Below are 21135 nucleotides of genomic sequence, written 5' to 3'. Positions count from 1 at the left end.
GCGGGCATTTTCGCAAAGGCTTACTGGGAACGGATGCGTGGAGAGAGGCGGGAAGGCTGCGCGGGACGCCGGAAGGTAAGAATAACAATATTTTTTATTTTAAATTCTATTTTTTACAGGGATATGGTACCCAAAGCCCGGAGGACAGTCTCCTCTCCTCTGGACCGTGGGTACCATCCGCAATTGTTCTGCTTACTTTCCGCATGGTGTGCACAGCCACATGCGGGAAGTAAGCGGAACAATGCATTCCTATGGGTGCGGGATCGCCGCGATTCCGCAAATTAATGAGCATGCTGCGTTTTTTACCGCAAAGCGATTCCGCCGCGGTAAAAACCGCAGCATTAGCACAGCATTGCGGAATCCCATAGGAATGCATGGGATGCTTATTTTTCGTGGCAAAATCGCGCGGTTAAAACCACCACGGAAAAGCGAAAAAAACGCCACGTGTGAACTCAGCCTAATGCTTTCTGATGCCTCTGTAAAAATAGGCTCTGTGAGTTTCAGAGTCCCTCCTTCATAAATGAAACAAGATGTGTCTGCTTATGTGTCACACACCACGTGGCCAGCTAGGGTTATTAAATGTTACAATGACATTTCCCAGTGAATGCATTTGCATTGGTTGAAAGCAATGCTAAAGTTGCAAAAAACATCAAAAAACGCTGTGTGTGACTATAGCCCAAGTGGTGGAGGGACATTTTTGTTTTGGGTTAATTATTTTGGCTTAGATGAAAGTCATTAACCTGGAAAGGATGTTCCTTAACATATTTCCCAGCAAAATCCATTTTGTTTTGCAGGTTTTTTGGTGTGCCTGTAAAAAGGGTGTTCAACGCTGACAATATTGTTTAGAGCTGTGACCTAGGAGTCAGAAATGCTTCCAGGGGCATTTGCCATGATGTTCCCGTATCATTTGTGCTGTGTTTCCATCACTTTTAGATGTTTTTAGACCTTAAAATGACCCCACGGGGGGGAATCGCGGTAAAAAAAATGCTTGGATCTCCCATAGACTTACATTGGGCTCGTTGTTCTGTCCAAGTACCCGAGTATTCCAATTTGTTCAACCCGATCAATGAGCCCCCAAGCGTTTTAGTGTTCGCTCATCATCATTTACCACCTGTGAAAAACCCTTAATGAACTTCCTATAGAAGTTAGCAAAGCCCAAAAATTGCTGCAATCCCATCAAGTCATGAGGCTGCATCCAATCCGTAATGGCCTGGACCTTTTTAGGATCCATGCGGAATCCCTCCCCTGACACAATTAAACCCAGAAAAGACAGTTCTTGCATAAAAAAAAAAATGAACATTTTTCCAGTTTAGCATATAAATGATTCTCCCTGTCTTCTAAGAACGATGCGCAGATGGTGCAAGTGGGTTTGACTGGCCGCTGAGTACGCTAAAATGTCATCCTGGTAGATGACCAGATAACGCCCAATTAGGTCAGAGAAAATAACATTAATGAAATTTTGAAAAAGTGACAGGAGCGTTCGTGAGACCAAAGCTCATAACTAAGTTTTCCCCTCAGTCAGGAATAATGTTTTCCATTCATCCAATGTCACGTGGACCCATCCTGTGTGACATGACCCGCAGGTCGGTAACTAAAACAACAAGACACGGGGGAAGGGGAAACAGGTTTTTTTTTTAGCGTTTTTGCAGTTTTCTTTACCCATTGACTTGAATGGATGGAGAAAAAAACGCAAATACGCTAGTTGACTTTTCTTGCAGCGTATTTGCTGCAGAAGAGTCAAGGACAGCCGAATGTGATATCACTTGGCTCTGTTACATCTAGATGGTGTCACGTTGACCTGTCCTGTGTGACGCAACCAGCAGGCCGGTAACTGAAACAAGACACGGCACGTGAAACTGTCCTGTGTAACACGGCCCGCAGGCCGGTAACTAAAACAACAAGACACGGGGAAAGGGTAAACAGTTACAACGGTGGACCCTGCGATAGGGAACGGGGACGTGGAGACCTCCTGTACTCCCCTGAGTCAGTGTCCCTCACACTCCTAACGTTCCATATACAGGCTCCTCACCTGTCGCCGAGCCGGAACCTGTCACCCTAGCACACTCTACACCTATCCCTTGTTAGGGAGCTGGGTGGAGCAGGCACTGGCCCCACCGCTGTACTAATACACACATTGTCACTTTCCTCAAACAGGGAAACACCAATTAGCTTTGCTCTGTTGTTAATGCTCCCAGCAACAGAGTCCGACACCTGAGTGCATCATTTCCTCCAACCGGATCCAACACCTGAGTGCAGCTTTCCAGCAACAGAGACCAGCATCTGATTGCAGCTCTCTTCCAGCAACAGAGTCCAGCATCTGAGTGCAGATTTCACCATAGCTGCCACTCCACCAAGCTTTGCAAGAACTCCTCGCTGACACCATAGCTGCCACTCCACCAAGCTTTGCAAGAACTCCTCGCTGACACCATAGCTGCCACTCCAGGATTCTGACTGAGCTGCTCCGGCAGTCCTCTCAAGTTCCTTCCTTCACCAAGGATGGTTGGAAAAGACCAATATCACCAACCGTGAGTGAAACCACCTGCTACACCTTTATAGGCAGGACCCAAGGAATCACCCCTGCTTTATTATCTGGTGCAATAACACTAACCACCACCGGGGGCAAACTAGAACAAAACACACCACTGTGTAATAACCCTAATTGCCACCGGGGGGCAAAACAAACCCTGAGCAAACAGCTCAAAGGAAAGAAAAAAAAAAAAAGGTTACTTATTCAAAACCTGTCATATCCAACCTGGATCATGACATCCCCTTCCCAGACCCTTATAAGGTTATAAGCCCCTCGTAAATCGAGCTTAGAGAACCATTTGGCCCCCATGAGTTGGTTACATAAATCGGGGATCGGGGGAAGAGGGTACGTGTTTTTTACCGTAATTTTGTTGTTTCCGAAAGTCGAGGAACAGCCGCAAACCACCATCTTACTTTTTTACGAAAAAGAACCCCGCTGCCACGGGTGAAACAGAAGAAGTCTGTGACATCTTCAAAGTCCTTCAGGTATTCTGGAATACCCACCAGACCAACAGAAGACACAGATACAGATTTTACAGGGGTGACAAGAGGTACGAGATTACAATATATACCGTTATACTTGCATCCCCACTGAGTGATCTCCCCGTTACCCAATCAATGATAGGATTATGACGTTGAAGCCAAGGCATCCCTAGTACCAGTCCAGCAGGCAAATTATGTAGAACAAAACAACTTAATTTTTCCACATGAGTAAAACCCACTTTCAGAGAAAAAACTTCAGACATGAAACAAATTCGGTCCCAGGTGAGAGGAGACGAGTCAACAGCCTCAATTTTAACAGGATCCTTAAGCCTGACTGTCCCTATCTTATTAAGAGTTACCACCCGGGCATCGATCAGATTAATGGATGAACCGCAGTCAAAGGCGGTGGTCATGACAGGACCAGCAGCAAGTTCCAATTCCACCTGGAGCTAAATTTTAGCAAGTGAAGAAAAATGTACCTGGTAGTCTGGGTAATCTCCTTGATGGTTACCCAGACTTAGGAGTTTCCCGGCGGCTTAGCAAAAGAAGGACGAGCGGGACAGTCCCTTTTCCAATGTCCAGAAGTTCCACAGTAAAAGCATAGTTGGTTGGCTCTGCAGTGTCTTCTCTCTTTCCATCATCGAGATAGCCTCAAACTCCATGGGCTCAGGGACAGACGCAGTGTCACACAGGTTGGAGTATAATGAGGTCTCCTGTTGCATCACTCCTCTAGCATGGAGCCTCTGGTCCACACAGACCGCCTGAGTCATGGCATCCTCCAGGGTATCGAGGGGGGGGGGGGAATGTAGTGCCAGAGCGTCCTGTAAACGGTCGGACAGGATCCTTCAGAACCCCCTCAGGGCAGCATCGTTCCAGGATACTTCAGCGGCCCAGCGCCTAAACTCTGAGCAGAACCATTTGGCTGAGTGCCTCCCCTGTGTCACAATCATCACCTTATCCTCTGCCAGATGCACTCTATCAGGCTCGTCATAAATGTGCCCCAAAGCCTCAAAGAACAGGTTCACCATAGTAACATAGTTAGTAAGGCCGAAAAAAAGACAGTCCATTCAGTTCAGCCTATAAAATTCTGTCAGAATAAATCCCCAGATCTACGTCCTTCTAAAGAACCTAACAATAACTGTAAGATACAATATTGTTACGCTCCAGGAAGACATCCATGCCTCTCTTCAACCCTTCGACTGAGTTTGCCATCACCACCTCCTCAGGCAGGGAATTCCAGATTCTCACTGCCCTAACAGTAAAGAATCCTCTTCTATGTTGGTGGAAAAACCTTTTCTCCTCCAGACGCAGAGAATGCCCCTTGTGACCGTCACCTTCCTTGGTATAAACAGATCCTCGGAGAGATATTTGTATTATCCCCTTATATACTTATACATGGTTATTAGATCGCCCCTCAGTCATCTTTTTTCTAGACTAAATAATCCTAATTTTGCTAATTTCTCTGGGTATTGTAGTTCCTCCATCCCCTTTATTAATTTTGTTGCCCTCCTTTGTACCCGCTCTAGTTCCATTATATCCTTCCTGAGCACCGGTGCCCAAAACTGTACACAGTACTCCATGTGTGGTCTAAGCAGAGATTTGTACAGAGGCAGTATAAAGCTCTCATCATGTGTATCCAGACCTCTCTTTATGCACCCCATGATCCGGTTTGCCTTGGCAGCCGCTGCCTGGCACTGGCTGCTCCAGGTAAGTTTATCATTAACTAGGATCCCAAAGTCCTTCTCCATGTCAGAATTACCCAGTGGTTTACCGTTCAGTGTGTAATGGTGATATTGATTCCTTCTTCCCATGTGTATAACCTTGCAGTTTAACAATGATAAATGTATCTGCCACCTTTCGGCCCAAGTTCCCAACTTATCCAGATCCATCTGCAGCAGAATACCATCTTCTCTTGTGTTGACTGCTTTACATAGTTTTGTATCATCTACAAATATCATTATTTTACTGTATAAACCTTCTACCAGATCGTTAATAAATATGTTGAAGAGAATAGGCCCCAACACTGACCCCTGCGGTACCCCACTGGTCACAGCGACCCAGTTAGAGAATATACCATTTATAACCATCCTCTGCTTTCTATCACTATGCCAGTTACTTACCCATTTACACACATTTTCCCCCAGACCCAGCATTCTCATTTTGTGTACCAACCTCGTGTGGCACAGTATCAAACACTTTGGAAAATTCAAGATATACCACATCCAATGACTCACCTTGGTCCAATCTATAGCTTAGCTCTTCATAAAAACTGATTAGATTGGTGTGACAGGAGCGATTCCTCATAAACCCATGATGATATGGCGTTAAACAGTTATTCTCATTGAGATAATCCAGAATAACATCCCTCAGAAACCCTTCAAATATTTTACCAACAATAGAGGTTAGACTTACTAGCCTATAATTTCCAGGTTCACTTTTAGAGCCCTTTTTGAATATTGGTACCACATTTGCTATGCGCCAGTCCTGTGGAACAGACCCCGTCGCTAAATATAAGAAATAATGGTTTGTCTATTACATTACTTAGTTCTCTTAGTACTTGTGGGTGTATGCCATCCGGACCCAGAGATTTATCAATTTTAATCTCGTTTTGCACCTCTTGGGTTAGATTGGTGACCCTTAATATAGGCTTTTCTTTGTGTCTCGGCATTTCACCTAGCATTTCATTTTCCACCGTGAATACCGTGGAGAAGAAGGAGTTTAATATATTAGCTTTTTCCTCATTATCTACAACCATACTTTCCTCACAATTTTTTAAAGGGCCTACACTTTCACTTTTGATTCTTTTACTTTTGATATAGTTGAAGAACAGCTTGGGATTAGTTTTACTCTCCTTAGCAATGTGCTGCTCTGTTTCCTTTTTGACATACGTTTAGAAGCAGAGGGAGAGAGAGAGCCCATGCCTGTGGAGCCCCCACGTAATAAGGACATAACGATCCCCACTATCTGCCTTTCATTACCAGAAGCTCGGGGACGTAACTCAAAAACAACTTACATCCCTCTTTAAAAACCCTAAACAGTTTTTTATCCCCAGAAAAATTGTCAGGTAACTTTACCAGTGGTTCGGGGTCCACTAGGGACACATCAGTGGAGCCCCCATCCCGAGTCCCCAATTCAACAGGACCCTGTAGAGCACCTGCCACATCTCTCGGCACCTGTTGGTGCTAGTGAACCAGGGCTTGCTTCTCCATGGACAGCTTGTGCATAAGTTGGGAGAGCTCATTAACCTTCTCCGTGAGAGGCCATACCGGATCCATAATAAACTCGCACCTCACCACCTGGAAAAGACTGTACGGTCAGTTATAATGTCAGGAGACAGTCAGTGTGTGCGGTGCATTCACACTAGATAGAGGACAGTACCGAAAAAGACAGATTACCGAGCACACTCTCCAGCGGGTGAGGGACGGAGAAAGTAGCCGGCAGAAGCAACTGTGTGCAGAGACACAGACGAGGACCTGGCGGGTCAAATGACCAGAGCAGGAAGGTCCTAAAGGATAGAACTAGCACTCGTGCGAACTGGGGAGCACAAGGTGGAAAGTAAGAACCGGCAACGCCGGGAGCGGGGTCAGACTAACCAAGGTCAGTAACAGGAGGACAGCACAGGACAAAAGGAATGAGACAAAAACGTAGTCAGGAGACAAGCCGAAGTAAATTACCAAAAAAGCCGAACAACGAGGTACAGAATGAACAGGCAATAGCAAAGTGAGGGACAGACCGAATCAGAACCAGGAGACATACACGCAGTGCAGGCACATGGCACGAACACACAAAACATCAGGCTCAACTTAACTCAGCCGAGGGCAGGAGTATAACTGACAGAGAATCCTAGTCCAGCGTGGGTATAAATATCCCTCCCAGATCCAAAAGGAAGCCACAACAACTAACCCTGAGAAGGCAGTGCATTAACCCTGTCCAAACCATGACAGTTCCTTGAGCTTGAAGTTCACCTTTAATCTGTTTATAAGTTTTTCTCGGCTCTTTTGTTACCATTCGTATTATCCGTTTCTTTGATTTGTCATCAATATTCCTCCTGCGGCCACGTCCAAGGAGGTTGGCTACAGTGCCATGAATATTAAATTTCTGAATAATATGTGCAACTGTAGACACAGTAACATCAAGCTGCTGGTCTTATAAGTTTTACCTTTAACATGTTTGTCTATAATTTTCTTTCTAATCTCCTGAGAACTCTTTCCGTCGCTTCCTCTGGTCCGTGTTGAGTGTGATACACACCATGTCACCAAACAGCACAGTGAGTATCTGTAGCCCTCTATACAGGCCCACTCACTGATTCCAAGATTGTAGACACCTGTGATGATAATTAGTGGACACACCTTGCTTTAACACATCCCTTTTGTCACATTATTTTCAGGGGGACCATGATTTCTGTCCAGGCCTATTTCATAAGTTTTATTTTTTTTTAAATTCTGTGGAAGCATGGTTGAAAAGCAATGTGTGACTTTCATTTGTTTGTTTCCATAGATTTTTTATTATTACTTTTGTCAGATTCAAGTTATTTCTGTCACCATTATGGGTTTTTCTGTCATTAAACGAGCGCTACCAACAATTTTGACCACAGGTGTATGCTGATTACATTGATACCTGGTGATGAAATTTGTCTTGTAGTTGTTTAATCTTTATTTGTGGTTTTCAGTTAATGAGATTCTCGTGCTCTAGGGGGGCTGCGGGAGGGTTTTATGTGGTTCTCTGCTTACATATTCATCTGTATTAGCTTATGACAGGTCCCTGATCCTTCTGTGATTATAATTATAATACGAATGGTAACAAAAGAGCCCAGAAAAACTTCTAAACAAATTAAAGGTGAACTTCAAGCTCAAGGAACATCAGTGTCAGATCGCACCATCCGTCATTGTATGAGCCAAAGAAGACTTCATGAGAGACAACCAAGGAGGACACCATTGTTGGGGAAAAAAAAAAAATATATCATAAAAAAGCCAGACTGGAATTTGCCAAACTACATGTTGGCAAGCCACAAAGCTTCTAGGAGAATGTCCTATGGACAGATGAGACAAAAAAAATGGAACTTTTCGCAAGGCATATCAGCACTATTTTCACAGATGAAAAAAATGAAGCATATCAAGAAAAGAACACTGTCCCTACTGTGAAACATGGAGGAGGCTCTTTAATGTTCTGGGAATGGTTTGCGGCATCTGGCACAGGGTGTCTATATTCTCTGCAGGGTACAATGAATTGTCAAGACTATCAAGGGATTTTAGAGAGAAATGTGCTGCCCATTGTCAGAAAGCTTGGTCTCAGTTGCAGGTCATGGGTCTTGCAACATGATAATGACCCAAAACACAGCTAAAAACAACTAAGAATGGCTAAAAGGAAAACATTGGACTATTCTGAAGTGCCCTTCTATGAGCCCTGACCTAAATCCTATTGAGCATATTTGGAAAAAGCTGAAACATGCCATCTATATATAAACAGCTTATGGCTGTGCAATTAGAAAAGTATCCTATCACAGCCAAAGTAAAGAGGGAAAGAGATGTGGGTCCCCCATCTGAGGAACAATGGAAAGAGGTGCTAGATCTAGTTCCTAACTTATCCTTGTCTGCATCACAGACTGTCCCAAATCTTTCTTATTCATAGAGCATACAAGACCTCCAGTATTCTATTTAAAATTGGTATAAGAGTGGACAACATGTGCCTAAGATGCGGGAAAAACGACGCTCACCTAATGCATATGATGTGGGAGTATGTAAGCATTGGGAATTATTGGAAGGGGGTAGTTGACTTGATAAAATCTAGGTTTGGAATCCATATTTCGTTTGAACCCAGAATCTGCATACTTGGTCTGTTGGAGGGGGGCTGGATTTGGATTCCCCTATAGCTATCTCTCGAGTGCCATTTCAAGCTAGAAAACTATTAGCACTACACTGGGTAGAAAAATCCCCCCAAACGATAGAAGAATTAAAATACAAACTAAATATCTTATGTATGGAAAGGGGAACATATATTAAAAGAAACGCCCACAAAAAAATGTATAAAGATATGGGAACAATGGCTATCTACTCTTGGGATTGTATCGGAAAGCCTTCTCAGAAACACTATGATAGATCGTCTGTACATTTCAGTCATAAACCTGTATGCAATGAATAAAACAATTATCAATGTAAATCAAAATGAATATCCCATGGGAGGTCTGGATTTGGAATGATACTCAAAATCAAAGTGGAAAATCAAATTTCAGGCTGATCCAACGTCAGTGGAAATGCCTCACGACAAGGAAAAGATGCTCAGTATTGCGTGTGGCCTTCACGTGCCTGTATGACCTCTCTACTGTACAAAGGCTTGGCATGCTCCTGATGAGGCGGCGGATGGTCTTCTGAGGGATCTCCTCCCAGACCTGGACAAAAGCATCCGCCAACTACTGGACAGTCTGTGGTTTAAAGTGACGTTAGAGGATGGAGCGAGACATGATGTCCCAGATGTGCTCAAATCGGATTCAGGTCTGGGGAATGGGCGGGCCTGTCCATAGCTTCAATGCCTTCATCTTGCAGGAACTGCTGACACACTCCAGCCACATGAGGTCTGGCATTGTCCTGCATTAGGAGGAACCCTGGGCCAACCGCGCTAGCATATGGTCTCACAAAAGGTCTGAGGATCTCATCTCGGTACCTAATGGCAGTCAGGCTACCTCTGGCGAGCACATGAGCTCCAAAAAAAATGCCACCCCACACCATTACTGACCCACTGCCAAACCGGTCATGCTGAAGAAAGTTGCAGGCAGCAGATCACTCCACGGCGTTTCCAGACTCTGTCACATGTGCTCATCGTGAACCTGCTTTCATCCGTGAAGAGCACAGAGCGCCACTGGCGAATTTGCCAATCCTGGTGTTCTGTGGCAAATGACAAGCGTCCTGCACTTTGTTGGGCTGTGAGCACAACCCCCATCTGTGGACGTCGGGTCCTTAGATCATCCTCATGGAGTCGGTTTCTAACCGTTTGTGCAGACACATGCACATTTGTGGCTTGTTGGAGGTCATTTTGCAGGGTTCTGGCAGTGCTCCTTCTGTTCCTCCTTGCACAAAGGCGGAGGTAGGGGTCCTGCTGCTGGGTTGTTGCCCCCCTACGGCCCCCTCCACGTCTCCTGGTAGGACCTCCAGCCTCTGCTGACAGACACAGAAAACCTTCTTGCCACAGCTCGCATTGATTTGCCATCCTGGATGAGCTGCACCACATGAGCCACTTGGGTGGTTGCAGAGTCCATCTCATGCTACCACAAGTGTGAAAGCACAACCAACATTCAAAAGTGACCAAAACATCAGCCAGAAAGCATTGGTACTAAGATGTGGTCTGTGGTCCTCCCCTGCAGAACCACTCCTTTATTGAGGGTGTCTTGATAATTGCTAATAATTTCCATCTGTTGTCTATTTGATTTGCACAACAGCATGTGAAATTGATTGTTAATCAGTGTTGCTTCCTGAGTGGACAGTTTGATTTCACAGAAGCTTGATTTACTTGGAGTTATATTCTGTTGTTTAAGTGTTCCCTTTATTTTTTGAGCAGTGTATATTACAGCCATCAGCCAGGCACAGCTTAGCGATAAATCATGGCACAGGTGTAATGTTTTCCCTGTAGTTCATCACAATCCTCCCTGAAATTAGTTAGTTTTAATACAAATTGAAAAGTCAGGATAAAGGGAAACTCTGTTGCTATTGTACAGAAATTAACACTTGGCCTCACTGTACATTTAATGTTGTCGATCATAAAAGCGAAGTTTGGCCAGAAAGACTGGACCTGGTCTTGTAGGGACCATATGAGCACATTCAGCAGCACAGAAGGGAGATAAGGGAGATTCATCCAATAAGATATCAGGGTTCCAAGAAGCCAACAGCATCATTACCCTCTTCTTTATCGCAGAGGTCCATCATAATACTTTTTTTTTTTTTTAAGTGATTTTCTAACTTGTCGGCACATTCTACGTACGCTGTCATTTGACTTTGTAGTTTACAGATCTGGGCAGGTAATGGTCAGCGTCTTCTAACCCATGGTACGGTAGGTGGATCTTCCATTTGGAAGGTTCTATAGAAAAGGGCTTTCAGTGCCCAAAGTCATTAGAACAGTTTTGGGAGAAGGAGAAGGTTGTGGTATTGAGGCCAAATGGTGGTCACAAGATTGTGATATGACCAGACTTCACCATAGATAAAATAGCTACAGCCGCTGACTGAGAAGAATCTGTTACTTCTCTGCATTTACTGGTTACTACTCACCTGGGTAGTCATATCTAGGAATCTCCTCTTTACACTGCTCATCACCCCTCACATATGTCTCTGTAGTATTAATATGGGTCAGATCTTCACCCTTAAACAAATATTGTAAAAGTCAAAGACAGATGGAGAAGTCACATCTATGATCAGCTCTAATCCTGCCATCCCCGCCATTCTTATTTCACAAGTATAAAACATATAATACTGGTGGATAAAACAAGACTGAGCACAAGACCTTCACAGCGGTCTAGACAACATAGGGGAGATCTCAAGGTACCTTCTCTCCATCTACCTGATGATCCTGAGGAACATTGGGATCTTCTTGTTTACAGTCCTGTGGAAGAAGAGGACGGGGACATCCCTCTGGTGTTGTCATCTTACTGGATAGAACTGGAGGAAACATATACAGGGACTGAATTCATTCTTTACATACAGATAATTATAGGCCATGTGTATTTAGTCCTGTCTATTACCTGGTGATGTGAGGGGCTGGGGAACCTCCATTATGACGTCCTTGTACAGATCTTTGTGTCCTTCTAAATACTCCCACTCCTCCATGGAGAAATAGACAGAGACATCCTGACACCTTAAAGGAACCTGACACATACAATGATACCATCATCCCCCCGATCCCTTCATAGCGTACTGCATAATGTCCCAGCATTCCTAGCAGTGTCACCTCTCCAGTCAGCAGCTCAATCATCTTGTAGGCGAGTTCTAGGATCTTCTGGTCATTGATGTTCTCATACATCAGAGGGTGAGGTGGAGGACCCGTGATTGGGCTCAGGGGTCTTCCCAATCCCTCAGACACAGGGTCCTGACAGCGCTCACTAGAGGTCTTCTTCACTACTGTGTAATCCTGGTTATGGAGAGACACATTAATAAATCTCACTACAGACATTTCCAGAGTCTTCACCTCTCCAGGTCTGTCCATCTGTTATTCCCATAGATAAGAATGATGTAATGTGACGTCATCAGAATCTCTCACCTCTCCAGTAAGCCGGAAGAGGATCTCTAGGGTGAGGTGTAATATCCTCTCCGCCATCTTGTCTCTGTCCATATCCATCTTTGATGGGTAAATCAGGAAAACGTTCTTATGTAGAAGATCTTCACTGAGAGGATCAGATATTGTAGAGACCTGAATGAGAAGAAGATGAGCCGATGGAACATCGTAAAAATCCTGTGTAATAATACAATTACTGGAGATAATAAGGGAAACATAAGAGGAAATTATTTTACAGTATTTAGTTTTCTTCCCTGACATCTACTAATAAAACCTATATATTTAGGCCACAGACAACAAGCAGTTTCTTCCTCGGAGTCGGCAGCTGAATACGTTCCTCATAGACTCATCTTCCATAACGCTAATTCTCGTCTCATTACCGACACTGGAATCGGCATTAGCAATACTGCAGGAGATATTCATTACACGTGACAGGAGAAATAACTCCTTCATGATGAGGACGACATCTTCATCTTCTACTACAGCTCTAGAAACATATTTGGCCAGAGTCGGTCACTGACTCCATCCCCACCGGCCGTCTATATGAAGGTTTCCCGTCTTCCCCGCACTGTAATCTTCTATCACGTTAGATCTCAGGTCTGATTCACACACAGAAGTTTGAGGCTTTTAGAAAAGATTTTTTGTTTCCACAAAGACAGCGGACAGAAATTATCTGATCCCAAAGTCTCCATGTACAGCGATTTATGGGGTTTATTTCTGGCCTTAGGCTTTCCTATATTACAGGAAAAACACCAGAAAAAAAGCAGATATAAAAATGTTTCTAAAGAAAATTGGCTCCAACAATTCTTGTAAAAAGAAAAATAACATGGAAAAAGCAGAAGACACATTTTATTTTTTCACACAATAAACAATTGTTTAAAAAAAATTACCTCTTTTGGGCCCCAGAACATAGATATATACCGCAGGGACGGCATAGGAGCGGCTGCAACAAAACCCTGGCAGTTTAACCACTTGCTGTTGCCAAATGCAAACATGGCATCTCAGAAGGTGGGACAGAGTCCGGCTGAATGCCCCTCCGCCCCCAAGTACTCGATAGTATGGGGCGGCCTAGTTACTACGATACTTACACGCCTAATAATGGTGTCTGGCCTGCAATGTATGAAGGTCTATTAGGCCGGGCCAGAGGCAGCGTCCAATAAGTTTCTTGTTAAGTGATGTCAGTGCTAGTCACTGAGGCTGCGCAGACTCCCCTCCTGACCTGTGGTGAACTGACAGCGTGTTTAAATGTTCAGAAACTTTCCCACTCTAATGAGTTCATCTCCGGTCAGGCGGGGAGGCTGCGCAAGCAGCTTTTCCTTCATTCCGCTGCGGTTTACAGCCAGGTGCATTAGCACCGCTCCTGGTTGTAAACTATTTAACCCCCTTGAGATTGATTGCAGCGTGGGACTTGACTGTATGGCGGACAGGTTTAGGATATTGTTGCTTTTTTATTTTGGATTTTTTTTTTTTACTGGAGAACGCTGGCTTCAATTGGATTGGGAGTGTAATAAAGTTGGAAAAAATGTGTGTTTATTTCATTAAGTCTTTATTCTTAATTTCTATGTTTTGTTAACCCTTTCATACTATTGGATTAATAATAGATAGGTGTCTTATTGACACCTCTCCGTTATTAACCAGGCTTAAGGTCACCTTACAATAGCAAGATGACATTAACCCCTTATTACCCCATATGCCACCACTACAGGGCAATGGGAAGAGAGAGGATAAGTGCCGGAATTGGCGCATCTTACAGATGCACTTTTTCTGGGGTGGCTGGGGGCAGATTTTTTTTTAGCTGGGGGGGGGCAATAACCATGGTCCCTCTCTAGGCTATTAATATCTGCCCTCAGTCACTGTCTTTCCCTCTGTGGTGGAGAAAATTGCACGGGAGCCCACGCAAGTTTTTTCCTTGAATTAATCCTTTAATTTAACACCTACTGCTCCAAAATTTTACAAACACACTGCTAACATTATTAGTAAGGGACATATATAGATCGAACGGATATGCAATGGTTTACTGTATGCAAATTATGTGTCATATCCTGTTGGGTTCTGAAATGATTTTACAAAAGTCGACAAATGAATTATCACTGTATGCATGTATGTATATCTATCTATCTATCTAATATATAAAGCTCAAAGTGTGTGTGTGTGTGTGTGTGTGTGTGTGTGTGTGTGTCCGGGATAGGCATCCACACCGTCGCAGCTACAGCCAGAAAATTTGGCACAGTCACACGTCTGGACCCCGAGAGCATCCTAAGCTATGTTGTGAGGTGAAATTTTAACCCCGCGCGTTCCAATTCACCAAACAATTTTGTCCCTATCTACATACTGGGGAAAAAATGTGTGCGTGTCAAGCCCCGCCCCTCATTATGATGTCATAATGCCCCTATCTACATACTGGGGAAACAGTGTGTGCGTATCAAGCCCCGCCCACTCATTATGATGTCATAATGGTTGCCATGGCGACGCTGATGTCATCATAGGTTGCAAGCCCCGCCGCTCATTATGATGTCATAATGGTTGACTATGGGATGGAGGATGTGTGATGGGTATATGGGCACTGGACTATGGGATGGAGGATATGTATGACAGGTATATGGGCACGGGACTATGGGATGGAGGATGTGTGATGGGCATATGGGCACTGGACTATGGGATGGAGGATATATATGACGGGTATATGGGCACGGGACTATGAGATGAAGGATGTGTGATGGGTATAAGGGCATGGGACTATGGGATGGAGGATATGTATGATGGGTATATTGGCACGGGCCTATGGGATGGTGGATATGTATGATGGGTATATGGGCACGGGACTATGGGATGGAGGATAATTATAATTTGTTATAACTAACTACAGTTAGTTACTATGGATCCCTGAAGAGCACATGGCGGTAGGCTTTGGACCTGGTGAGGCCAGTGTGTTGGGAGATCCTGGGAGTAGGATTGGATCCCTGAATAGCACCCGGTGAGGCCTAGGTGTTGGACGAATGAGTCCTGAATAGCACCCAGACAGGCCACGTGTCTTTGTGGAGTCGGAAGGCATTGTGTTGGGGGAGCTACCCTCCGTCTGTGGATTTTGGACTGTCGGTACTGCACAGGACACAAGGACGGTGAACCCAGTTCGGCAGCATCCCCAGGAACCAGTGCTGACGGGGGAAATAACTATGTGTTTAGGCTATAGAGCCTGTGTGCTGGACATGGCGCAGCCTGTGTGACCACAGGGCTGAGAGAGCGGAGCTCTATTATGAACATTCATCTGTCTGATGAAACACTGTTGCCTTTTCTTCACGTTCCTCAGCGGTTTATGACTGCAATATAAACCGTATGGACTGTTTATGTGAAAAACCTGTGCCTGACCATATTTATTCGCTGCCAAGTGAGTGTCCCCCAACACCAACAGTAAGCACTGCTTTACAAATATATGTGTGTGTATATATATATATATATATATATATATATATATATATATCATATAGCATACCCTAAAACTAATATTTTATTAATAAAAAACCCACCAGGGTTACACCACAAGTGAACACAAAAGACAAAACAAAAAAAGTGTCCAAAAGTAAATATATTAAAATGATTTGTGGGGAATGTCCTAGGAGTCCCTATTGAGGTAACCTATTTACACCTTCCTGACCGCGGAGGTTGGCACCCTAGGGGGAACGTTGTGGCGCCCCCGCTCAACAATGGCTGTCCCTAGGGGCCCTATTGTACCCTAGCACCACTAATGAAGTCCCTTCCCCGATGCTAAGGGAACCTCTACCAAATAACAGAGACAAACCTACGATGAGGGGGACCCTAGAACCCACAAAATGTTACACATAAAAAGGAACACATGAATAGATAGGCCTATGGGGAGACAGTGCTGTCTTGACTCATATCATCGGTGGAGGCTCGATAGTACTTTACCACACTAGGACACTAGTAAGGTTGCTATCGAGCCTCCTGATGATCCCAGAGGGGTGAAACGCGTCGAGGCGTATCTAGGCTATGGGGAGGCTGTTGGAGTATACGATGAGTATCCCATTTTTATTTTGAGCTTTCCACCGATGATATGTTCTATCCGCTTTTTGATAATATGATGAGATCTGAAAACTGATGGTGTGGGCATAAGCTCTACATGTGTTTTTCGACCCTGGCTAAGTTTATTAATCATGATGACCTATGAGGATGTGGTATTTTGGACTATACATATACATGTCTGTGAAGCAATACACATGCTGCGATAATTAGGTGGATTGACACATACTGTTTGCAGCTGATGAGTCATGATGTATTGTACTTTTGTCATATTTATATGCCTGAGCCATGAGTCAAGACAGCACTATTTTATTAATAAAATATTAGTTTTAGGGTATGCTATATGATTTCTACTTGAGACCCTTTAGTATTTAAATTGATATATATATATATATATATATATATATATATATATATATATATATATATATATATACACACACACACACAAACACCTATTCTATGTGTATACATGTATTCTATCATGTCAGTGTGATTTTACAATAGTTGCATATGAATTGCCGACTTTTCAAAGGACGCCGGTGAGTAAAAATTGGACAGCACTCGCATGGTGCCAGTGCTGTTCGATTTTTTTTCTCACACCAATTCACTTGCATTGGCGAGTCTCGTCAGAGAATCGCAGCAATATGCAGCATGCTGCATTTTTTTTTCTCATTCCAATTTCGGCTGAGAAAAATATCGCAAATGAGATGTCACTTATTGAATAACACCGGTCCGAGTGCAATACGATTTTTTTTTTTTTTTTTATCAGATTGCACTCGTTCGTATTTCTTGCCAGTGAGTACGAGCCCTTAGTATTACAATGACAGGCAGTGATGGTACTCAGCACTACAGTAGTACAGTGCATCACTGGAGCAATCAGAGGCTTGCATGTTGTATGATTTAATCAGAGGGGTTTAAATAAGGTTAAAAATTGTTTAAAATGAAAAAAAAAACATTTTTGGCAACAAGAAATATCCATCACTATATTGAAAACAGAGTCACTGCGCAATGTTAGTCAAGTTATATCAATAAAAAAATTTTTTTATATCCTATTCACTAGTAGATAGAAATCACAGGTCTGACAGCAAAAACTGGAATTGGACCCCACAAAGGAAATATATATGCCCGGACCAGATGGTATAGAGATGAATGAGGGAGACCAAAATCCAAAAATAAACTTTCCTTTACTTAACAAGAACTTGATGAGAAGTATATACATCAGCTAGGAAGCTCTACACTTTATGAATGCTTCTTCTGCATTATGCAGAGACAGGAACTATCCGGTTACATGTGGCGGTGCATAACTTTTGTTATAAGACACAATAGTCCAGCAAACTGAGCTAAGAACCTCACCCTGCTCGTTGTCTCCGCTATTCTCTCTGCCGGCAATCCAGATTCTCACTGCCATTATAACTTTGCTTTCCTTCAGAACGTACTATCTGATGTCTTCCTCCTGGCACACAACACCATATCAAATCAGGACTGTAACCAGCTAGACCAAAGGTCTGTATTTCTCACTTATTCATCCCTATCTGACTCATCACAAGCAATTTGTTCTCCTGTGTGCCCATGTAGCTCAGTATGAGCGCTCCCTCACAGTATGATGGCCCCTACTGCACCTCACACAGTATTATGGCCACCACAACCTGCTACAGAAAATAAGGACCCAAAGTCAGTATGGAGGCATTTACAGTCCACCACAGCCCCTTACTCGGTATAATGACCCCTACCAGCCACACATTCAATATGAGAGTCCCAACAGCTCTTCTCTTAATATGTTGCCCTCACAATTCCTGATATAAAAAAAAAAAAAAAAAAAAAAAAAAAACACACACACACACACACACACACACACACACACACACACACACACACACACACACACACACACACACACACACCCCTGATCCCGAGGTGAACTGCTCCAGTCTGTGCACTGTGAGTACTGAGGCTCCATACTACAGGTGTGATGTAGTGATGTCATTGTACCTGCAGTGCACGGAGTCTCAGACTCACAGGCGAAGGCTGAATGGTGGATCAGGAGCTTTCAACACTCAGATTCTCTTTTCTATTCAATAGTATCACCGTCATGGGAGCGTGGATATCCCTGAAATTGTGATGATGGGAAGGAGAGGGTGACCAATACCAAACCCCATGAGCCCTCTCAATTCATGGGCATCATAGCAACCTAGTGGACTACTGTTATGGAAGCTACGCCCCTGCCTATCCAACTAATGTATGGTACACATCTCATAGGTCCTGAGCTCATTAGAATCTGCACCAAGAATGAGGCTAAGTGAGCATTTCTTAACTAGCTGTGAGGTTGTCGGTGGGGTGGATGCAGTAGCGTAGCTACCGGGGGGGCTCAGGGCAGAGGGGGCGGTGGCCCCGGGCCCCGCACTCTGAGGGGGACCACCGAACTACGCTACTGTATCGACGTGCACAGCGCGCCCATACAGTTACATTCTATGGCAGAGCAGGGAGAATCGATCTTCCTACTCTGCCGCCCAGCCGCTATGGGCCCCCAAGAAGGCGGTGGGGGCCCCCGGTGCCAGCAGTGAGCCCCCCACCTCACAGCCAGCAATGTCGTCCTGGGCTATTCTGTGCACACAGGACCTGTGATGAGGTCACAGGAGGGGCGGAGTCAGTGGTCACATGATCAGGGGCTTCAGTGGATGCAGGTCAGGACTCTGCTGTGCTGGTTGTCATGGTGCTGGATGAGGCGAAGTAAGTTTCTGTGTGGGGTCAGGAGGGGTTTACAGGGTGGATGTAGCAGAGCTGTGTGTGTATGAGATGTACAGAGCGGAGCCGTGTGTGTAGGTGTATGGAGCAGAGATATGCATGTATGAGGTGTACGGAGGAGCGGAGCCTTGCATGTAAGGAGCAGAGCCGCGTGTGTACAACGTGTACGGAGCAGAGCCGCATGTGTACAGCATGTACGGAGCAGAGCCACATGTGTATAGGGGATATCAGGTGCAGTAATAGGGACACATACGGCAGCAGCGGCTCAGCATTGGGGTATCAGGTGCAGTAATAGGGACATATACGGCAGCAGCGGCTCAGTATTGGGGTATCAGGTGCAGTAATAGGGACACATACGGCAGCAGCGGCTCAGCATTGGGGTATCAGGTGCAGTAATAGGGACACATACGGCAGCGGCTCAGTATTGGGGTATCGGGTGCAGTAATAGGGGCACATATGGCAGCGGCGGCTCAGCATTGGGGTATCAGGTGCAGTAATAGGGACACATACGGCAGCGGAGGCTCAGCATTGGGGTATCAGGTGCAGTAATAGGGACACATACAGCAGCAGTGGCTCAGCATTGGGGTATCAGCAGGATGAGGGGTTTGTGCAGGTTGGGGATACATGGTGATGGAGCTGGAATATGAGAAGTGAAACATATCGTTGTTGTATTCTTTGTAGCAGAGTCCTGGCTGGAGGAGTTGTCATGTCAGTCTGGGCCAGATGGAAAAGACGTGAAAAGTGACCGATTCCATCAGAAAGAACGTCAGCGGTAAGACACCAACTATACCTGTGCAGTAATCACATATGTTTTGTAGGACTGGTATTTACTACTGACCATATGGCGGTAATATCCATGTTGGTCTTTATATAGGGATTATTTTCAGTAACAGCGCTGTCATCTCCTACATCCACTATTAGGGTGCGTCACCGAGTTGTAATCAAAGTTATCTGGTTAGGGACCCACTCAGAAGTTTCGCCCCCCTGAACCAAAACCCTAGCTACACCTCTGGGAGGATGGTATCATATTGTGCATATAGGGGGCACTACTGTGGGAACATCAGAAAATGGGAGAAGGCAGTACTGTGGAAACATTATCCTTCGTGTATGGGAACATGCTATTGTGGGAACATTATACTATGTAGGGGAGATGGTGGTACTGTGGCAACATTATACTGCGTGTGGGGGGGATGATGGTACTGTGGGAATATTGTACTGTGAGGAAAGACTGATGATTCTGTGACAATTTTACTGTATACTGTGTGGGGGAATGGCGTTGCCGTGGGAACATTATACTGTGTGGGGTGGGATGGTGATACTGTGGGAACATTATACTGTGTGTGGTGGGATGGTGGTACTGTGGGAACATTATACTGTGTGTGGTGGGATGGTGGTACTGTGGGAACATTATACTGTGTGTGGTGGGATGGTGATACTGTGGGAACATTATACTGTGTGTGGTGGGATGGTGATACTGTGGGAACATTATACTGTGTGTGGTTGGATGGTGGTACTGTGGGAACATTACACTGTGTGGAGGGAACTTCGGTACTGTGAGATTATACTATGTGTGGGGGTATAGCGATACTGTGGAAATATCTTTTGTGTGAGAAATGCCAGTACTGTAGAAATTTTATACTGTGTGAGGGGCATCATATATACTACATAAGGGGTGTATAAAGGTGTAACATAAGAGCAAATCCTCAGGGCTGTGCAGTATTTGTACAAAAAGACTGCCATCTGCCGTCCAGACAGGACTCTACGGAATCAATGGGAAGAGGGAGAGTTTCAGGAAGAAAGAGTCTAGATGGTACACCAGGTCAGTTGACCTTGATGACACAGTTTACTGTTATTATAAAGGCCATAGACCCAAAGCCAGAACAGACTTGGTGCCAATGAAGAATGTAAGGTACCAGGCCATGGTAAAGTGCCCGAGGCAGCTGGTTGTGGCGGCAGAGCCCAGGCGAGCCCAGATTCCAGACTATGCCGGCCAAGGCCTGAGAACCAGACCTGCACTGGTCAAGACCCGGAGCCCAGACTATGCCTGTCAAGGCCCAAGAACCTGACCTGTGCTGGTCAAGACCCAGAGTCCAG

The 21135-nt window shown here is 44.7% G+C and overlaps 1 protein-coding gene across 3 annotated transcripts in view; it reads right to left on the bottom strand.

Annotated features, from left to right (window-relative positions):
* Positions 1–21135, bottom strand: part of LOC141094144 (uncharacterized) — a 57568-nt gene that overhangs the window by 27502 nt on the left and 8931 nt on the right. For 2 of the 3 annotated variants that reach the window (XM_073579886.1, XM_073579887.1), the window contains exons 2-6: positions 12247–12396; positions 11938–12117; positions 11732–11855; positions 11551–11648; positions 11262–11352 (exon numbers count right to left, since the gene is read on the bottom strand). In XM_073579886.1, the coding sequence (XP_073435987.1) occupies positions 11262–11352; positions 11551–11648; positions 11732–11855; positions 11938–12117; positions 12247–12396 (643 nt within the window). The remainder of the gene's footprint in view (positions 1–11261; positions 11353–11550; positions 11649–11731; positions 11856–11937; positions 12118–12246; positions 12397–21135) is intronic. The other variant, XM_073579888.1, reaches the window with a different exon arrangement.

The sequence above is a fragment of the Dendrobates tinctorius genome, unplaced genomic scaffold (genome assembly GCF_039654945.1).
Source record: "Dendrobates tinctorius isolate UK_male_01 unplaced genomic scaffold, ASM3965494v1 ptg000063l, whole genome shotgun sequence".
NCBI lineage: Eukaryota > Metazoa > Chordata > Amphibia > Anura > Dendrobatidae > Dendrobates > Dendrobates tinctorius.
Note: the sequence above shows the minus strand (reverse complement) of the source record. Positions and strands in the feature narration are given on the sequence as shown.